Consider the following 22,515-nt stretch of genomic DNA (forward strand, 5'->3'; position numbering starts at 1 on the left):
TGCTTTTTTAACAGAAGCTTCAAAGAGAGTAAGAAGGCAGGAAAATTGCTTGCATAAACTAACTGGCATTAACAGAGACCAATTTATAACGTGCAGGAAGAATATTTCATATGGAGTACATTCTTGGTAAGATCCTTGGAGCAGGGAACTGTTTTGCATAGAGCAAAGTGTGATGTTAGTGCTATCCAAATAACAAGGCGGTATAATTGGTCTATGCTGCAACTGGCTACAACACATTCCCCTGTAATATAAATGGGCTAAGGAAATCATTAAATTGTTGTAGATTTTGGTTTTAAACAAAAACAACTGAAAAACACACTTTAAGTTTAGTTGGCTTTAAAAATATACATTGATGAAAACAAAAAGTAGTCCTTTCTGAAGGGATTTTAACCCTCATTCACTTCCTGGCCATGTATGGGAAGCAGCACAGGAAGCATTGTGTATATTGTACATGTGCTCCAAACATACTGATTGGGCAGGAGTGAATAAGTGATGCCTACATCATTACTCTAAGCCGACTTTGTCACCCTTTGAGGCCAGAAAACTGTTAATTGTTTTTATCCATTGTTAAACACCCAATTTCTACAGAGAGCATTTGTTAGCATTTGAGACACACACTAAAACTTATATAGTATTGCTAATAAAACAGGAAATTGATCACCTGTCTAATGGTTATCCAATTCTAATAACTAGCTGTTATATACAGAAGTAACGATTATGGGTAAATAGGCCAGTTATCTCCTCTAAAAGAGGTGTTGTACCTTAAACATAAACAGCTTTCTCAGTAAAAGTATATGTTCTAGAACAGGGGTTCTCAAATTTCATTGCATCGCGACCCCTTCTGACAACAAAAAGTACTACATGACCTCATGACGGGGGACCAAAGCTTGAGCCCACCCGAGCCCTACCAGCTTGGGCAGGAGGGACGGGGGGCAAAGCCCAAGCCCTGGGGTGCGGAAGGCCAAGTCCAAAGGTTTCAGCCCCAGGTGTGGGGCCTGTAAACTGAGCCCTGCCACCCATGGCTGAAGCCCTCTAACTTTGGCCTCGGACAGTGGGGCTCAGTCTTTGGCCCCAGGTGATAGGGCTTGGGCTTCATCTTCAGCCCCAGGCCCCAGCAAGTCTAACACCAGTGCTGGTGACCCCATTAAAAAGGGGTTGTGACCCACTTTGGGGTCCCAACCCACAGTTTGAGAACCCCTTTTCTAGAATTACCATTGTTACCCATCAGCGTAAATTGCAGGGCAGCACAGGTAATATTTTTCCATTAAAAATATCTTCAATATGCTGAGCATCTGCAGAAAGATACTTTGGTGACTAGCACCACAGAAATACCGATAAGTAAAAGGGTGCTTCAGTAAGTGATATAGACTAGGAGATAAGTATTTCCAGTACACGTTAATTATAGTGTCTCTAGTTAAATATAACAGTAGTGTGCACTCAAAATGGGGAGAAGAAAGTTTGATCACCATCCAAAGGCAGTTTGACTCCAAATATAGTTGTTACAATTTTGGGGTTTGTCCCATTCTTGCAAATATTTGTACAATTACAAATTACTGCTGCTCTAATTGCCCACAGGAACTTATTGGATTTCTGCCTGTTCTGTTTTTTTCAGATTGTTCTGCAATGGTTTGTCATTTGAACTGTTTTGTTTTTAGTGTAATTTATGTTTTAGATTTTGTCTTCATTTCAATATAAAATAAAATACCATTTCAGCCACCAGTAAGACTGAGTCAGAACAATATGTCATCATTTTTAAATCTAAATAAAAATGTAATTGTGAATAATGTCCACTTGGCTTGAAATCTAGAACTGAACATACAAAATAATACTAGACTAGTTTTCCATTAGTGCAGTCTTGAGTGCTGATGATTTCTTCCTAGTTCCCCTTCTGGCCAGTAAAGAATAGCCTAATGGAGCTGGAAATCACCATTCATACATATCTATTTCAAGTCCTGTAGTATACTTTGACACACATGTGTGGTAGGCTTGTTTTGATTAAACTCATTGTGAAAAAACTTACATTTTACTTCTTACTCAATAAGTCTGTAGAGTGGTCTAGCAAATTCTCAATTTGTCCATTGCCACAATGGGCCAATTCTTTATCACTAGGTCTACTGTGTGGAGTTTAAGTATTGACATCATGTGAATGGTGGTTGCTATTGCCTGGTGCTCTGGCTTCTATATAATAAATAGCAGCCTCATGCATATAGACTGGATTTTTCTGAAGAAAAGGTTCATAAGCCTTTAAGCATAAGATCCTGGGTTGTTTTTTACTGCTTTGAGTCTCGCACTTACTAGCTCTTGTAAAGCCTCAAGTGAAAGATCCTCTCCTTGAAATGTGAGAGAATTCAGTCACAAAGATGACTAAGTCCATCATGAGTTATGTGACCACAGTAGTCAGTTTTGATCTCCGTATGAAAATTCTTCCTTTAGCACCTGAATCAGTTCCTGAAATGTTTCAGAGGAACAGCCGTGTTAGTCTGTATTCGCAAAAAGAAAAGGAGTACTTGTGGCACCTTAGAGACTAACCAATTTATTTGAGCATGAGCTTTCTTGAGCCACAGCTCACTTCATGAGCACACATCATGAAGTGAGCTGTGGCTCACGAAAGCTCATGCTCAAATAAATTGGTTAGTTCCTGAAATATGTTCCCTAAGATGACTGCCAAATAATTAGTACCCCAAAATACATGGGTGGATACATCCAAAGGAGCTTACAGTTGCCTCAAGGGCATCAGCAAGAACTTGAAGTAGGTGTCCTCTTTTGGGACTTGAGTAATAAAGTTGTGAAAAAATTATTTCACATTAAAGTCAAACTTTAAAGACCGGGATCTTTGAGATCCTGAAAAGCCAGCACAAGGTTCTTTGATGGAGTGCACAACAACTGTGGAGTGACTTGTGGTTTGCAGTTTGAAACCTTTTTTCTCAAAGAGCAGTGGGAAATTATGGGGGTTGAAGTGGGTCACACAAGGAGATTTAGTTTTATCAACCTTTTTTGAAGAATGAAACAATAAGAAAACTGGATTTCAAGAGTTTACAAGAGTAAGGTAACTATGGGCTTCAATATGTTAAGTCTGGTCCCTTGAGAAATAAAGAGAAGGGGCATCTTAACTGGATACAACCAAAGTTCTGGGGTACTTCTCATTTTTTGTACATTCTGTATCGTTTCTGCTAGGTATCTGTCTTCCTATCCTACATCTTTGTACTGTTTCATATAAAACCATGAATCATCTAACGTTCTTGCAAGAAGTTCTGTTATTTGGCAGAGATGAAGGTTCTTTCCAGCTTCTAACAAACAATTACTAAATTGTCATGAGAAATGAGTCCTAACGACATCTTATTTTTCAGTCTTTCATAGAATCATAGCCCTGGTCTATACTAGGACTTTAGGTCGAATTTAGCAGCGTTAAATCGATGTAAACCTGCACCCGTCCACACGATGAAGCCCTTTATTTCGACTTAAAGGGCTCTTAAAATCGATTTCCTTATTCCACCCTGACAAGTGGATTAGCGCTTAAATCGGCCTTGCCGGGTCGAATTTGGGGTACTGTGGACCCAATTCGACGGTATTGACCTCCGGGAGCTATCCCAGAGTGCTCCATTGTGACTGCTCTGGACAGCACTCTCAGCTCAGATGCACGATTGTTTGCCGTTGCTCTGACGCAGGGAGGGGCGACTGACGACACGGCTTACAGGGTTGGCTTACAGGGAGTTAAAATCAACAAAGGGGGTGGCTTTACATCAAGGAGTATTTCAGGCAGGACTTCATGGAGGGTTCCAATAAGAAATGGTGCACCTAAGTTATTGTTCTTATTGGAACAAGGAGGTTAGTCTGGCCTCTGATCGATACATGGCTAGATTTACCTCGCTACATCTTCTCTGTGAGTGACTGCAGTGTGACCTAGAGGAATGAGTCCCCTAGACAGGGGGCGGGGGGGGGGTTTGCAAATGAGTACAAAACAAATCTGGTCTATTTGTTGTTTTGATACACTCCATCTATCTTTTACATCTTTGGCTGGCAGCAGACAGTGCAGAAGGACTGCATGCCGTCCTCATCTCTTGCCTGCCCGGCAGAAGATAATGCAATAGGACTGCTAGCAATCCATATCGCCTGCCTACTCGCCATAAGATGGTTCAATAGGACTGACTGCAGGACTAAAGAGAATGACCTGATCAAGTCACTCCAAATTTAGTCCCTGCGCCCATGTCTGCCCAGGCGCTCCTGATCGACCTCACACAGGCGACCAGGAGCACCTCGGACATGACGATGACGGCTACTAGTCCTGTTGCACCGTCTGCTGCCACAAGGCAATGGGTTGCTGCTGCTGTGTAGCAATGCCGTACCGCGTCTGCCAGCACCCAGGAGACATACGGTGACAGTGAGCTGAGCGGGCTCCATGCTTGCCGTGGTATGGCGCCTGCACAGGGAACTCAGGAAAAAAGGCGCGAAACGATTGTCTGCCCTTGCTTTCACGGAGGGAGGGAGGGAACGGGGGCCTGACGATATGTACCCAGAACCACCCACGACAATGTTTTAGCTTGATCAGGCATTGGGATCTCAACCCAGAATTCCAATGGGCAGCGGAGACTGCGGGAACTGTGGGATAGCTACCCACAGTGCACGGCTCCGGAAGTCGACTCTAGCCTCGGTACTGTGGAAGCACTCCGCCGAGTTAATGCACTTAATGCACTTAGAGCATTTTCTGTGAGGACACACAAACTCGAATATATAAAACCGATTTCTAAAAAAACGACTTCTATAAATTCGACCTAATTTCATAGTGTAGACATACCCACAGAGATGTAGGGCTGGAAGGGACCTTGAGAATGCATCATGCCTGCCTGCCTGCCGCGCCCCCCCCCCCCCCCATGATGTGGCAGGGCCAAATAAACCTAGACCATCCCTGACAGGTGTTTGTCTAATCCGTTTTTTAAAATCTCCAGTGATGGGGATTCCTCCATCTCCCCTGGAAGCCTTATACTCTTATAGTTAAATTTTTTCCTAACATCTAACATAAATCTTCTGTGCTGCAGATTACGTCCCTTACTTGTCCTACATGGGCATGGAGAGCAATTGATCACTGTCCTCTTTTATAACAGCCCTTAACATATTTAAAGACTGAGCAGGGATCTGATAAGTCGTCTTTTCTCAAGATTAAACATGCCCAGTTTTTTTATCTTTCCTCAGAGGTCAGGTTTTCTAAATCTTTTATCATTTTTGTTGCTGTCCTGTGGACTCTCCAATTTGTCCATGTTTCCTAAAGTGTGGCTCCCAGAACTGGACACAGTACTCCAGCTGAGGTCTAACTAGTGCCGAGTAGAGTGGGACAATCAGCTCGTGTCTTACGTATGACAATCCTGTTAACATACTCCAGAATATTAGCTTTCTGAGGTACTAGTTTTATAGACTTCTTATTTCTAAATTAGTATGTCTTGGTTTGTTTCATTTTGAGTTAATATGATGATAGTATCTGTTAACTTGGGCATTAGTTGAAAAATGTAAATCTACTTTAATGCTTGTACAAAATGCTTGTACTTTAATTCACTCCCAGAATACATGCTTTTAAGTGCCTAATTCTTTTTGTTATTTTCAGCATACCTTTAGAGATCCTACCAAGACTTGGCTAGTGTGTAGTAAAAAAGAATAAATAATTTGCTTTCTTACAGTGCAGAAATGTTTATATACATATTGACAGGAAAATGTATATAATCCTAAATACAGATAAATGCATAATATTTTTGCAACCACTGTCCCCCCTTCCATCCTATTGTTTGCTGTCACTTCCTTCATCTTTTCTAAAATTGTTTTGCTTTTACATTTTTCAAGGGGGCTACTATCTCTCTTTTCTAATCTGTCTGTAAAGCCGCTAGTTCACTTGATGATGTAAAAAGAATTATAATATTAAGTGGAGTTATATAACAGGTATATCTTATTTACTCACTACCACGGGCAGGCCTACACTAGAAGGGCTACATTGGTGCAGCTGCAGCGCGTCTGGTGAAGACGCTCTGGGCCGACAGGACAGCGCTCTCCCATCAGAATAATAACTCCACCTCCACGAGAGGTGGAAGCTACGTCTGCGAGAGAATGCTCTCCCTCTGACGCTTAGTGCCAGTGTGGATGGTGTTTAAGTCACTCAGAGAGGTGTCTTTTTCTAACGTAAGTTAGATTGACTTAAGTGGTAGTGTAGATCTGCCCTGAGACTGGCGAATCTCATGTAACTGCCCATTCTTTTGTGTACTCTGATTCCTATACTTTTATCCTAGGAACTTGTTTTTCCCCCTTTCTTAAGGGATTGAGGATATTTACGAAGTGATCCACAGAAAGGACCCCCCCATAGAATGTTCTTTTGCTGCTTAATGTATAATAATTTTTACAGATGTAACTCTTTCTCCAATGTGCTACTGGTCATTAAGATGAGCAGCTTTCCATTATTGTATTTTTGGACAATTTCCTGTTTTGAAGGTTTGTAGCTTTGTTATAGATATGTGGTTGAGTGTTTGATCTGTAGAAGACACTAGCTGTTGAAATGGCTGATATAAAATTCCATTATCAGCTGTTAAAGGTCATCTTGACTACAGTAATGTCTTCTATTTTATATTATTTCTTCAGAATTGCATTGGTTTGGTGACTCTAGGATTCTATAGTCTTTCTTGCAACTTTTTCAGTTATGTTTTTTTTTTCCAGTTGGTTATCTTTTAAGAGGTAAATGTGGTTTAGGTCTGGTGTACATTACAGACCTATAACTGCATTTCTCAGGGATGTGAAAAATCCACACCCCTGAGCGACATTATTATTCCAACGGAATCATAGGATATCAGGGTTGGAAGGGATCTCAGAAGGTCATCTAGTCCAACCCCCTGCTCGAAGCAAGACCAATCCCCTTTTTTTATTTTTTTGCCCCAGATCCCTAAATGGCCCCCTCAGGGATTGAACTCTCAACCCTGAGTTGAGCAGGCCAGTGCTCAAACCAGTGAGCTATCCCTCCCCTACACTGCCAAAGTGTAGACAGCACTATGTTTAAAGGACATCTGATAGATGTAGCTACCACTAATTGGGGAGGTAGCTCTCACTCGTGGGCATAGAGCGTCTTCGTTAAAGAGCTACAGCAGTGCAGATGCGCCGATGCAGCATTTTAAGTGTAGATTTGCTCCTAAATGTGAATATTTTGTTTTGAATGTGTATGAAAATAAGCTTTTGCTAAAGGATTTTTTCTAGTTTTAAAAAACATTTTAAATTAGGGACGTTATCAAACTTGTAGAGAGATTTGAATATCATTTCAGATATGTAATGTTGTAACTTTAAGGCACAACAAGGCTGAGTACTTTTTCTGGAATTAAAAGTTGCCTTAAAAAAAAAAAAAGAATTATCTAAAAATATATGCTGTCTCATTTACCTTTATGAGGAATACAAGATACTCTACTTCATATGTTGTTAGTGTGATATTCTAAAAATCTAATCCAAAACATGGTTTATGTATGCCTAGATCATCCGACAATGAAGTGTAGCTGTAGCTCTCAAAAGCTTATGCTCAAATAAATTTGTTAGTCTCTAAGGTGCCACAAGTCCTCCTGTTCTTTTTATAGTGATATAGATGTACAGATAAGTTGGAAGTTACCATACAAAGTGTGAGAGGCTAATTAGTTAAGATGAGCTATTATCGGCAGGAGAAAAAAACTTTTGTAGTGATAATCAAGATGGCCCATTTAGACAGTTGACAAGAAGGTGTGAGGATACTTAACTTAAGGAAATAGAAAAGGAGTACTTGTGGCACCTTAGAGACTCATGAAAGCTTATGCTCAAATAAATTGGTCTCTGAGGTGCCACAAGTACTTCTTTTCTTTTTGCGAATACAGACTAACACGGCTGCTACTCTGAAACTTAAGGAAATAGATTCAATATGTGTAATAACCCAGCCACTCCCAGTCTCTATTCAAACCCAAGTTAATGGTATCTAGTTTTCATATTAATTCAAGCTCAGCAGTTTCTCATTGGAGTCTGTTTTTGAAGCTTTTCTGTTGCAAAATGTCCACCCTTAAATCTTTTACTGAGTGGCCAGAGAGGTTGAAGTGTTCTCCTATCGGTTTTTGAATGTTGTTATTCATGATGTCAGATTTGTGTCCATTTATTCTTTTGTGTAGAGACTGTCCGGTTTGGCCAACGTACATGGCAGATGGGCATTGCTGGCACATGATAGCATATATCACATTGGTAGACGTGCAGGTGAAGAAGCCCCTGATGGCGTGGCTAATGTGATTAGGTCCTATGATGGTGTCACTTGAATAAATACGTGGACAGAGTTGGCATCAGGCTTTGTTGCAAGGATAGGTTCCTGGGTTAGTGTTTTTGTTTTGTGGTGTGTGGTTGCTGGTGAGTATTTGCTTCAGGTTGGGGGGCTGTCTGTAAGCGAGGACTGGTCTGTCTCCCAAGATCTGTGAGAGTGATGGGTCGTCCTTCATGATAGGCTGTAGATCATTGATGATGCACTGGAGAGGTTTTAGTTGGGGGCTGAAGGTGATGGCTAGTGGCGTTCTGTTATTTTCTTTGTTGGGCCTGTCCTGTAGTAGGTGACTTCTGGGTACTCTTCTGGCTCTGTCAATCTGTTTTTTCACTTCAGCAGGTGGGTATTGTAGTTTTAAGTGTGCTTGATAGAGATCTTGTAGGTGTTTGTCTCTGTCTGAGAGAGTGGAGCAAAGGTTAAAGGGACTTCATGTTGGTTGGTAACTTATATTTGCATAGTTCATGTGAAACCTGCGGAAGCGAGGTTTGTTGAAGATACCTCGTCATTTGAACTTTTATTGTCCTCTTCCTTTAATTTAGGTCATTAGATTGAAAGATGTCTTCATATAGATCCAGCAAGGATCGAAGAGAAAAATACTTTTTGTAACTGAACAAGCTCCCTTTTTATTTGTTGGAAACTATTGGAAAAATGCAACCGTCTAAAGGAAACTGTGAATCTACAACTTAAGTTTCAGAGGTTTCAGAGTAACAGATGAAGTGAGCTGTAGCTCACGAAAGCTTATGCTCAAATAAATTGGTTAGTCTCTAAGGTGCCACAAGTACTCCTTTTCTTTAAGTTTTAGAGATTCCCATATGACTGACATTAATACTTTACATTATTAAAACTGAACAGGTAAAACTTACTTTAGACCATTATTTTTGTGGGCAGTTTACTCCTTGCCTTTTGGTCAGCCTGCAGTATTCTAATAGTGAAATTGAACAAACTTTTACTCTTATGCATAAGTACAATGTTGGTGTTTGGATATACATCATTGCATTGGAATACTTCTCTGAAAGAAGAATGGGGGAAAAAAGAACCTTAGACTTCTATTAAGATTTGTATTAAAAACAAATATGCTTTTCAATCTAAAATTTTGTGGGGGTTTTAGTTGGGTGTCACATTCATGCAGAGCCTAGAAATGAATTGGAGGGTTGTAGTTTTGATTCTTTTCTTGGATACAAAGTAGCTGCTTATTAACGTACCTGTTTGTGACACAGAACTATAGTGTTACTGAAGACAGAACCAGAATGCTCTTGAACCCTGCATGTGATATTACCCAGTAGAGAAGCACCCTCCAGGGTTTGTGATGAGAATGACTTCCCTACCCCACTCTGAATTTTGAGGTAGAATGGGCAGAGTTGACGGAATCATGATACAAAGGAAAAGCTTTCAGTAACTGTTGTAATTGCTCTTTAATTTGAGGCAAGACCACTCTCAGTGGCAAGATTCACTTTACCTGAGGGGTTGTTCTTGTAGGTTTAGAGATGAAAAAAATATTTTAATAAACTAAGTTTGTGTCTGGGCAGCCTGATTCTTCCCTTCTCCCCCAACAACTCAGGATCAAAGACTTGCTTCTGAGTAGCACAGGGGCTTTAGGAGTTACTCTGCAATTGACTGCCTTCCGTCTCCACTCTGTGGAGCACCAGCAACAAAAGGGAGTTAATGCTGCTTGCTGCAGTATACTGTCCTTCCAAGCAGGAGCATGCTATGGAGAACAGTTGCTCCCCCACCTGTTGCTCCTATTTTAGCCCCCAAAACCAGTATGGCGTAACTCTCATGGAGCTCCAGCAGAATAGGTTCTGTGGTGTTGCTAGGAGGGAGAGCATGTTGTGGAGCCAGTATTTGCTGCTTTCCATGGCTCCTTTTTGGCCTCCCTTGCATTTGGAAGTGAACGGGCGACTGTAATGTTTAATTTCTTCCCTTTACTTCCAGGATAGGGTCTCCTTTTTTTATTAGCTGTTTCTACGCTAGCAAATTCTGAAAACGTTGTATTTTCACTACTGTAGATCTGCTGGTGATAGCAACCATGGGATCACTAGTGTAGATAGTAAAGATATCTTTACCATTGCAGAGAGGGGTTTCTTTACATGGTAGTTAACAATGCCTAATTCCAGTCTACATTAGCATCTCAGTGATACTGCTTAAGAAGGATAGTAACTTTTTACTGTTTAGGTGCACCCTCTATAGTCAAGACTTCAGTTCGGTCCTGCTCACTCCCACCTCAAATTTACAGGCTGCTAGACTGGGTCCAGTAGCTTTACTCCCCTCTTTGGGTGGTTGAGGAAGGTACTTTTTTCTTTCTCTTGGGACAGAGACAGCACATGCACATAGATTGGTTTGGTATGGAGACAGTGGGGATCAGAACTTGGATGGTAGGCTGCCTCTGCTCTGCCCAGTGCACATGTTGGGCCTTGCAGGACAGAAAGCGTTCCTGTAATCCTCACTCTGCCTCATGTATTCACTCTGTACTTCAGGCAGAATGAGGAATGTAGTACTGAAGTGAAGGGCAGTTATGCATTTGTCCACTGGCCAACTTTATTTGCCATTTGGGAGAGGGTGAGAACATTTTCAAGCTTGAAACTGTTGCTTTGGCAAAACTGTGCAGGCGGCCTTAGATGTAGCCTTCAGATCTTCCTCGTTTATTATTCTGTTTTGTGCATCATATTAAAAATAAATGAGAAGTAACTGTCACTCCCTGCGAGTGCCAAACAAGCTTTATGCTTTCCAGAAGAAATTAGATGCACAGCTTTGTGAAAGTGTTCACTGTGTTTCAGACTAAAATTGCTATTGAAATAATTGGACTTAGTTTCCTTCTTGTAAGAGGTACTGGCTGATGGCATTGGAGAATGAAGACCTTTGTTTAGCCACAGAGTAGATACAACATGGGCATTGGAAATGAAAGTTTTTCCATTTGCCTTGGGAGCCTCTCACCCTGACCTAGAGAGAACACCTCCAGGTGTGACAAGGCAGTTCATTCTTGATGGCCCATCCAGTTCTTGGCACCTCAGCTGTGACTGCTACTGAGGATTTCAGTGGCGGTCATTTCTGGGATGTGGACACTTGATCACTAGGAACTGGGTTGAGAATCCAATCTAACTTCACGTAGGCCAGCGAACATGTCAGGTCCTCGCTGTGATTTCATATAACTCTGGATTCAGTTCTAACCTAGATGTCAAAGGCTCAATCTAGGCTTGGAAGGTTTAGATTTTTATCTTTGTGAAATTAATTGAAAAAGACAATTTTCAATTATCTTGTACATTTTTATATTTATTATTTCACTAGCAGGGAAAAATATTTTGTGTTGAAGATATCATTTTAATAAAAAGTAGTCAAGAACAATAACTGATTCAGAAGTGTAGTTTTGATTTTCATCACATTTTGTATACAGAAAACAATCCCCCCTTATTAACCTTTCCACCCCCAAAATAGTTTAGAATGTTTTCTATTTTTTTCTTTGCTTTTGGGGTGAAGGGGGATATGGGCAATTACCCCCACTAATTAGATATTAATCCTTCCAAATCTATCTTTATCCCATTCAATCCTTTGAGCTGCCTAGTCCCCGGTTAAGTTTGATTAGACATCAGGACTCCTGTGGTACAATATATGACACAGTCCATGTTTATCTGTCTGCATGTCTTCCGAAGAGATGTTGGAAACCCTGCTTAAAATATTAACTTTACAGAGTACTGTTTTTGATGTGTGGTATGAAAATATCTGGCAAAAATAAGAAAAGCAAACTAAGCTACTGTATTTAACCAATAAATATTCGGGTCCAGAAGTGCAGTGACCAAAGTTTAATTGTGATTAGTGGGGTGTGAACTTATTGTTGGTGTGTGTGTTTTTGATGCTGATAAAGTATCAGCACTGCTACTAAACTCCAAGATGCTGCAACCTGGTGCATAATATCTCAGACACCTGATTTCAATTTGCAGTTTTTATTATGTTGTCACAATTCAGTGATATTGCTAATGTTTTTCTGATTTAAAATGTGTTTCTCCTTTCAACCAGTGTGATTTTGTTGTTCAGTTGAAAACTTTATTTGATCTAGCTTTATTTACTGGGAAGTATTATGATCCAGCTAATAGGGTGTGAGGGAGACAATTGGTACTATTTCCAGTTCTGCTGTGGACTTGGGCTGTGACCTCAGGTGCATCATTTTGCTTTACTTTTGTTTTACTAACTGTAAAACAAATTGCTCAACTGTGTGAAAAACACTTGAGATTTATGGGTGTAAAGCACTTTATGAAAGTGGCATTATTTGATAGAGAACTGTCCTCTGGATAGGACAATAAAGGGATGGGATGAATTCCAGATGCCTAGAAAATGTTGGCATGGGAAGAGTTTCCATTCTGTCATCTGGTCCTGCTAACCAACCTGAACTCTGCATTGTGGAATCTGTCAGACATGAAGTGTAGAATAAAAGGCCCAGCATAACCTTAACTGTTAAGTCTTTTTGGAAACATATGAGTAAGCTTGGGGGTAGAGGAATTTTGAGTGTAAACCAGAAAAATGGCTGTATGCTCTTCCACATTCTATCGGCAATGAAATTCAATGCATTTGGTTACTCTTATCCACACCTGCAGTAGCATAAAGTAAGAATGAGGCTTTGGATAGATCTTTCAGCCAAAGAGAAATTAGAAGCTTGCCTTAAAAGTGATGTTGACTGGCAAGAGAAGCTCTGAACAGCTGTTTTCAGTACCTGTGAAATCGCAGAGATGCTTCTGTGGAGGGGGATGAACCTAGATGAACCCCCACAGTATGTAATCTGTTAACTGAAGCAGTTGTCATATGATTATAGACCTACCCATAGGGTCAAGTAATTAGAATGGACTTTGAGCAAAATGCACAGCCTTCTGACCTTTCCTAGTCTGCACGTCTGCTGACCCACAACTCCCACAAAAAACGTAAAATAGCATAGTTCTGAGCTAGTATTCTTAATTGAACCAGATAATTACCCAACCTCAAGAATGCCCCTGGGATAGATCATTGTGGAGCGGATGGATCTACTGGGACATTTAAGATGGTGAGCAAAGCTACGTGCCCTGATGGTAGCTCAGCTGTTCCTCAGCTGTTTTGCTGAGAGTGTTCTCTCATATTTTGGACCTCAGTTGTCATCTTCCCTCCCACCCCCAAAATATCCTGTTGCAGAATATTTTTAGATCATATTTCTTAGGGTCCATTAAAGATGAACATTCGGGATTCTTAGTTTAAAAAATATGTGAGAGGCAGCATTGCCCAGTGGTTAGAGCAGGGACTTAGGGTATCTTGGTTCTATTTGTGGCTCTACCATGAGTTGCTATGTGATCTTGGACCAGTCAGTGGACGTCTTGGGACTTAGTGTCTTCACCCCACCTCTTAAAGGACAGTGAAATCCCAGTTTGTTTATTCCAGTTACCCTGTGCCCTTTGTAGCAGAAGTAGTGATTATTTACAGAGTACTTACCCCAGCCTTTCTAGCTCAGCGGTTCTCAGTCTGTGGGTCAGGACCCCATTTAAATGGGGTCACCAGGGCTGGCATTAGACTTACTAGGGACCGAAGCCTGAATCCCACTGCCTCGGGCCGAAGCCTGAGCCCCACGGTCTGGGGCTGAAGCTCAAGGGCTTCAGGGATTCAGCTTCAATCCTGCATGGAGGCTACAGGCCCCCTGCTTGGGGCTGAAGCCTTTGGGTTTAAACTTTGGACCCCCCTCCCCCCCCACCTGGTGCACCTTGGGTTTCGGCTTTGGCTCCTCTGCTCCCCCGCCCAGGGTGGTGGGGTCAGCAGGCTCAGCCTTTTGTCCCCTCTCCTGGGATCATGTAGTAATTTTTGTTGCCAGAAGGCGTTCAGGGTGCAATAAAGTTTGAGAACCCCTGTGGGGAGTGGAAAAGTGAAACTAACCAGGATTGCATCACTTGCACAGTGCTGCTGCTTCTGAGTACACTTGTTCTGAAAGCTGGTCTCCATGGTTAAACTCTTCTGTCTAACTGTGCTGTAATTTTTATCCAGACCAAATTTCAATCTGCAGTTAAGTTCAGGTGGGATTTGTAGTTTGTGAGATACATTTTCCTAGCCAGGAAAATGTTATGTCTTTTCTCTGAGTTACTTGATAATGGATTATTTGATAAATGGAGCTTATATGCATAGACAGATTGCCATTACTTATAGCTTTTTGGAAGGGTCTGGCATTTTAATGGTAAGTGTGAGCGTGCTATTGTTGGCTGTTAATAGAAATTAGTGCACTTCAGAAGTGGTTAGTTCCTGTGCTTTCATCTTTTTTTGAAGGAAGGAGTTCCCACAGTTCCATGTGTATGTAATGATGGAGGGTGTGATGCCTTTGAAGTCTATAAAAATGAAAAGAGCAATTAGTTACTGTAAATGGTTCTGTTGTCAGTGCTGTAGGTGATCGGTCATTGGGCTGTATTGCATTTTAGGGGGTTAGAAAAGTGGGAACTAATGAGTGAAGGAGAAAGGTAAGGCTTAAATAGTCCTTTCATAACAGACATTTTCTCTCTTCTGGAGAGGCGCAATGAATGTCTTTTAAAGCAGTTGGTATAGCTCCTCCACTCTCAGCTCTTCCTAGGAGGGGCCACTGTAGAGTGCTGTGGGTGAAGCTTGCAGTTATTGCAGCCCTGGTCTCTCTTGGACAAAGTTGGTGTAATTGTTCAGGAGATCTCAGGCATTCCAGGCGTAACCCTCTCCCAGCATGGAATGGTGCAGGGCACTGACTGGGAGAAACTCTGAGCTACTCCAATTTTGCCTTCACCTCCTGATTGAAAATAACAAGTGTGTATCTCTACACTTAACCAAGAACCCTGGTCTCCATGCTGGAGGTTTCATTTCAGTGGGTAGTGCAGGTGTGTACAAATTGGCTCTTCTAATCAGAGGGTTTTAATTAAAACCTGGCCCTTTGTATGGTAATGATGATTGAGATGCTTCAAGTTGTGGAGCTGTCCTGAACAGAAGCTGTTCACACTGTTTTGCCATATTATGTGAAAGGTTCGATGACCAGTAATCTCACTTGAGCTAGCCCTGATGTGTTTGAACTCTGGTGACTAGCGATTGTCGCTTAGGGAACCTACTCAACCTCTAGTTCCTAATGGTAATTATAAAATAGGTTTAGAAATACCCACATCTTGATCAATCAAATAATGTAATCCATATGTGACAAGCCAATGTTTAAAGTTTCTTTTTGAAACATTAATTACGCTGCAAAAGAAGCAAGCATTTTTAATTAATCATTCAAATGCCATATGCATAATTGAAAACATAAATTTTGGCCATAAGCACTATATTTTCTACCCCACCTTGAATTTTTAAGTGATGAATCATGCTTGTTTTTACCCAGAGGAGGTTACACCTGGTTATTCTGCTGCACTGTTACTGGCTTGTTCAAAGAGACGGGTCTTGGGTTGAAACCTCCCCCAACTCCCCAAGAAAACAAGACTTGAGTGTATCCTGATCACCAGGAATGTACTTACTGATTCATTTTTATCCTTAATCGCTTACTGAAATAAGTATATAAGCAGTATTATACAGAGTTCTGCTTCACGTAGCTTGTCTTCAGTTTTACAAATGTTGGCTAGATGCAGTGGTATAAGACTCTGAAAAAAAAATTTAATTGTCTTTCTGTTTTTCAGTTTATATATTTCTCTTTAATATTTTATCTTCACAGGGTACTTTCGTCTCACTTTTTCCCAGTTGTGATCATTAATCAGGACTGAGCGCTTGGGTTATCTAATCCTGTGTGGTTTATTTTTTTTAGAAACAGGTAAGTTGTATTGTGTTGTATGTAATATGCTTACATCTTTAAAAAGGGAACCTGGGGTGGGGGGCAGAATTCCATCATGTTGAACCCTATTGACTCTCACATGGTTCATGAGTAAGTTTGGGATCTTTAGACCCACAGCACAGCCCTCTGCCTGTCTGCCACTTGAGCTAACAGAATAACTGATGGTAGTAAAAAGCTGTTATTCACTTTAGACCAGCCACTAGAATAAGATGAGACACAGCTGGCCAGTTGGATTCACAACTTATTTATTAGAAAGCAAAGGAATCCTGACTTGGGAAACATGGGTTTGATTCCGGGCTCTTAAGGGGAGTGTGCTCTAGTTCTTATAAAAAGAAAAGGAGTACTTGTGACACCTTACAGACTAACCAATTTATTTGAGCATAAGCTTTCGTGAGCTACAGCTCACTTCATCCAATGCAATAGTCTCTAAGGTGCCACAAGTACTCCTTTTCTTTTTGCGACTACAGACTAACACGGCTGCTACTCTGAAATCTAGTTGTTATAAACTCTCTGCTCCTGTGTATGTGCGTACCCCCTACCTTTCTAGCTCTTGCTCTGTTTCCCTTTTGCTTCTAATTTTCCTGCATTCAAGTCAGGCAGCTTCTTCCTTCACCACACTGCATGGGCAGCTGCTGGGGAGGGTGGACAGGGAAGAGAGCACAGTGACTGTCTTCCTGGTCTTAGTTCCAGTGCCCAGCACCAAAGCAGGCCCTAGCAGCCAGGAGGGAACAGATCCAGGAAAAAATCTGCTCAGCCCCTGCAGCCCTAGAATGGAGAATACTTTATTGCTCTGGGTAGAGGGGGTGGAGTAGTGCTTGCACAATTTGGTTGATGCATAAGAGCTGTGTGGGGGTGGAGCATGCTCAGTGAAGACAAAAATCTTAAGAAAACTTAGCTGCCAAACTCTTAACAAGCCGCTCTGAGCATTTGCACGCTGTGATTTTTAGGAGCTTATAACTTGGTCCAAATTTGGCCAGATTTCACGGGGACAACAAAAGGCACATACCCCGAACGCTATGGGCAATCCCCTGCCAAATTTCAAGTCACTGCTCCAATGCTTGGAGGCACTACAACTTCTTGATGAAACAGTTGGAAGAATTTTAATAGGCAAAGCAACATATTTTCTTTTAACCTCTTTCTTGGAAATGGCTCAACAATTTTAGCTGATACTTTAAAAAAAAAAAAATCAGACTTAGGCAAATAGCTGGCATGGAAAACTTTGGCATGAATGTCTAAAATTTGACAGACCTATAAGCAACTGAAAAAAGGGTCTTACAATGGAAAGTGTTGGGTATGGCTGTAGTTAAGATTCATCCAGGCAGGGTTGTTAGGCAGAGTCAGAATTGCTTCCTATTGTTAAATATAAAGTCAGTTGTACTACTAGAGAAATAGCTTATTTTTTATTTAAAAGAACAACCACACAATTACTTTATGAACGTAAAAAAAAAAAAACCTAAGAGGGCTAATATCTAAAATATTGGACTAACCGAATTGCTGAAATTTCTTTAGTAGAAGTTCAGTTATGGAGTCCCAAACTTGCCTCTCCACAGAAAATCAGTCCATTGAAGACCAATGAATAACATGAGAGCTAACGTTTTGTAAAATTCTAATTTAGGTGTCTTAGCCAACTACATCAAGGTAAAATCAAGGTAAAATCCTAGTGTCCTGCCTACACTAGACTTTTACAACATTACCTGTCTTGTAAAAATGCATCTTTTTTTCTCAGTGTTGTCATGGCCTAATAGATATCACTGTTAAGGAATTGTTTTTGATACTCAGCTTAAATTTTCCTTTGCTCAGTTTCATCCCATGACTCTTCAACATGCCCTCGTGGTTCACCTCAAACAATTCCTCTCTTGGCTTAGATAAAATGGATAAAATGGATATGGTGTTCTGGCACCATTCTCCCCCATGCTTATTTAGTCCTTAGTATCAAACCATCTCAATTTCTCTGCTTCAAACGTATAGAATGGTTTCAGAGTAACAGCCATGTTAGTCTGTATTCGCAAAAAGAAAAGGAGTACTTGTGGCACCTTAGAGACTCACCAATTTATTTGAGCATAAGCTTTCAATCCGATGAAGTGAGCTGTAGTTCACGAAAGCTTATGCTCAAATAAATTGGTGAGTCTCTAAGGTGCCACAAGTACTCCTTGTCTTTAAACGTATAGAATGTTTGTTTGAATTCTAAATTTAGACGTTTGAAATGGTGTATTCCTAACAATTCTTTTGGTTTTCGTCCTTGATCTTAGTATGTTTTTCTCCTCATTTCCCTCAATCTTCTTCCTGTTCCTTTTCATCCTATTCTATTTTTTCTCCCTGTTTTGTTTCCTTTGTCCTCTCTCAGGTTGGGGTAAAGTAAAGAGGAGTTGTCACCTTTCCACGGTTAAAGATAAACTGAAGTGTGGGGGATTTCTGTAGGTGGGAGAGTGGGGCAGAAGTGGCATCTCCCTGATGTTTGTCTATGGTGCCACCTACTGGTAGATAATTTATGTAATTTTCTACAAATTTAATATGCTTGAGTGTTAGCATTTGTTGGCATTTTTTGGCTTTTGTGGGGAGATTAAACTCCTTTAATTTTTGGAAGATTTCTTGCTTTCTCCCCCTGATTTACCCATTCATGGGTTCAGATTATGAAGGGACACTTGATAACCTGGGGAGATGAAGCCTCTTTCTGTGCTGACATGCTACAAGCTTGCTCTGTCGTCGTCGTCCAGGTTATTGGTATATGAAGTGAATGAAATTGGCCCCATGTTGATCCTTTGAAGGTCTTGCTTGTTTTTCTCTTCTCAAACTACTGACCCACATTAGGTCTCTGGATTCTGAACCAGTCAATCTATTGATGCTTGTTCCTGTACTTGCTGCACTGGTAGATGGGTGTTTGATAACCCTTTAAAGTAACGTGGCATCCATAAAGCCAAGCACAGTATTCTGAAATCTAACCTGCTGAGAATCTGTGTGGTTCAAATGTCAAAGTGCAGAATAAAGCCTTTTACAAAAAGGGTCCAAAATCAGTAACCGGAGAAGAGAAAAGAAATGTGGGTGTGTGACATGTTTCCAGAATGTTTTTTAAAAAGTGAATTAATATAAGGGTACAGCAGTTAAGATGGCATTTGGTTCTGGATCTCATCCTAGCCAGTTAAGATGTCATCCATGAATTTCCAAAGATATCCGATATCTGTACTTTTTAAGATCAATGATGTGAAGATCAGACTTGTTTCAAAATCATGTTAGTTTGTAGGATCAAGTATTGTGGTCTCTCCTATGATTATAGCAGGTGGGCTTTCCAGTCCGCAAATTATTGCATTTCTGTCATTTATTTATTTATTAATTACTTGTAACTGAATCCGAATGGCTTGAATTTATTAGTTAGGCAGCAGGTATGTTGATTCTTAATTTGTGCCATTGCTCAGCTGCACTGCTGTTAGCTCCTGTGGCCTTATAGTATGACTGACTTGTGTAGTTTGGAGAAGCTGAGACAGCAAAAATGAGTGTCAGCTGGCTCACCCACACAGCAGTGCAATGCTCATGCTATTCTACAACTTCAACTCTCTGCAAAACCCTTCCTTTTAATAGAGCTTTCCAACCATAAATACAAAATGAAGGCGAAAGGAATGGGGCAAAAAAATTTCAAGGTGAGGCTCTTCGAGTTCTAGAAGTATGAAGAGCAGAAGACTGTGTGAAGCCCATTATGGGTCTTGTAGTACAAATCTTACCTGTGCAGTGCTTTGATGCACACTGCAGATAACTGTCCATCCAGATTAGGCATCTAGGTGGGATAAAGTGGGAGAAACTTGTGCTGCTGCTGTCTGCTTTTTCACAGGATAAATAGGATTGAATCTCCTTGGCTGCCAATCCAGCGCCTTTCACTAGTGTTAAAATCACCTCTTTGCACTGTTATGCAGTGGAGAGTGATTCAGAACTACTTGCACACTTTTTTCACAGTGTCATATGGATCGGTTAATTAGTATAAATGCTTTAATTAGATTGTTGCCTGTCTCATCACATGCTTATTTAGTCTCCATTGCTCACTTTCTTTTCACAGTTCAGAACAGTGGAATGTGTGGCATTTCACTATAAAGTTACTCACATTTTTAATGGAAAAACTATTCTACCTTTTTAAGAGAAGAAATTATAATTTTTTTATGTTATTGGATTGTGTTTGTTTTTCTGCGCTCTCTGAAAGCATCTGTTGACTCCATTATAAACGAAGTCAAGATTGCATATTTACCAGTTGCTGGTTGTCAAACATAGCCATCGACATCAAAATTAGCACAATGCAGAACCTCCCACTGGGAACTTTTTCAAGTAGTGTTGGTGAAATTTTAGCTAAATATCAGGCCTGCATTTTACTAGCACCTTGGCAGTACTGAAATAAAGTGGGTGGTGAGGTTTCTCTGTTACAGCTACTGCTTAAGTTTGAGTAATTACTGAAAGAAAAGGAGTACTTGTGGCACCTTAGAGACTAACCAATTTATTTGAGCATAAGCTTTCGTGAGCTACAGCTCACTTCATCGGATGCATACTGTGGAAACTGCAGAAGACATTATATACACAGAGACCATGAAACAATACCTCCTCCCACCCCACTCTCCTGCTGGTAATAGCTTATCTAAAGTGATCACTCTCCTTACAATGTGTATGATAATCAAGTTGGGCCATTTCCAGCACAAATCCAGGTTTTCTCACCCTCCCCCGCCTTCCAAAAACCACACACACAAACTCTCTCCTGCTGGTAATAGCTTATCCAAAGTGACCACTCTCTTTACAATGTGTATGATAATCAAGGTGGGCCATTTCCAGCACAAATTCAGGTTTTATCACTCCCCCCCTTCCAAAAACCACACACACAAACTCACTCTCCTGCTGGTAATAGCTTATCCAAAGTGACCACTCTCTTTACAATGTGTATGATAATCAAGGTGGGCCATTTCCAGCACAAATTCAGGTTTTATCACTCCCCCCCCCTTCCAAAAACCACACACACAAACTCACTCTCCTGCTGGTAATAGCTTATCCAAAGTGACCACTCTCCTTACAATGTGTATGAAAATCAAGGTGGGCCATTTCCAGCATAAATCCAGGTCTTCTCACCTCCCCCCCCCCCCCAAACTCACTCCAATGAAGTGAGCTGTAGCTCAGGAAAGCTTATGCTCAAATAAATTGGTTAGTCTCTAAGGTGCCACAAGTACTCCTTTTCTTTTTGCGAATACAGACTAACACGGCTGCTACTCTGAAACTAGTCTATTTTGTGAGTGAATATTGTGTGAAGCATCTTAATTTTCAGAACATCTTGTAGTTAAGAATTTACTGAACCTTGACTCTGAATGAACTGACATGCAGTGTGTGTATTCATAGTAGTTGTGGATTATAATTGAAAACATTTCCTCTGTGGGTTGATAAAAATGCCAGATTATGGAATTTAAGCAATTTCCACCTACTCCTGCAACAAAATGGAGGGCTACTGTGAGCACACACACTGGATGTAAATCTCCAACTGCTATTTCCATAAAACGCTTCCTTGCCCTCAGTCATGAGGTCAGTAGATGAGCTTTTTTCTATCCTGGTATCTCTGCCCGTATAATTTAATCCCACATACTTGGTGTGAGGGGATACCTAGCTACTCTGTGCCCTTCCCCAACCACAGTCAGTGGTGCAAGTATTATGGGGGTGCAAACTCTGCTCAGCCAGCTCCTGCTGCCAGATTTGTGATGGGTTTATTTTCCAAATCCACTGTCTAGTTTGCTTTTTACAATGGAATGACTTGGGCCTCTTCCTGCCTGTCAGAAGTTAGATTACCAAACCATCCCAGCCTAGTTGTCAAACCAATTTATGAAGTATTTTGACCTATGGTGAAAAATAGGTGTTTTGGAAATAGAACTCTCCAGTTATGCATATCAAACCATAACTATCAGTTCACTTCATTCTGGTTTTGTTACATCTGCAGGAGTCCCAGGAGCTGGGAGGAGGGGAATGAACCGTGAGGGCGTCCCCGGGAAGAGTCCGGAGGAGATGTACATCCAACAGAAAGTGAGAGTTCTGCTCATGCTTAGGAAGATGGGATCAAATGTAAGTTTAATGGAGTTCTGAAAAAGTATCAGAACTTAACCGCCACCTTCTTCCACCCCGTCATGGAATTTGTGGCCAACTGGGATGTTCCCATTCCCTGTCGCCAGGGTTAAACGCCGTCAAATTCTTTTAAGATGTGTGGAGGGGCCACTTGCTCTGGAATTCACTCTTGCAGCACACATTTTGGTCATGCCTATAGTACAGGGAGTACAGCAGCATAGCTATGGCATTGTAACTATGCCAGCATAACCCCCTAGTGGAGACACAGTTTATAGCAGCAGAAGGGGTTTTTCATCATTGTAGGAACAATGCCTATCTGAGCAATGGCTGCTAGGTCAACAGAAGCATTCTTCCATCAGTGTGGCTGCATCGACTTAGAGCATTAGGTCAGCATAGCTAG

General features: G+C 41.0%; 1 protein-coding gene across 5 annotated transcripts in view; it reads left to right on the plus strand.

The window, feature by feature from the left end:
- LOC125624204 (beta-catenin-interacting protein 1) overlaps nt 1-22,515 on the plus strand; it is a 162,157-nt gene that overhangs the window by 7,698 nt on the left and 131,944 nt on the right. For all 5 annotated transcript variants that reach the window (XM_048824590.2, XM_048824592.2, XM_048824591.2 and 2 more), the window contains exons 2-3: nt 15,933-16,028; nt 21,994-22,115. In XM_048824590.2, the coding sequence (XP_048680547.1) occupies nt 22,020-22,115 (96 nt within the window). In that variant the 5' untranslated portion in view covers nt 15,933-16,028; nt 21,994-22,019. The remainder of the gene's footprint in view (nt 1-15,932; nt 16,029-21,993; nt 22,116-22,515) is intronic.

Source organism: Caretta caretta, chromosome 18 (assembly GCF_965140235.1).
Source record: "Caretta caretta isolate rCarCar2 chromosome 18, rCarCar1.hap1, whole genome shotgun sequence".
Lineage (NCBI taxonomy): Eukaryota > Metazoa > Chordata > Testudines > Cheloniidae > Caretta > Caretta caretta.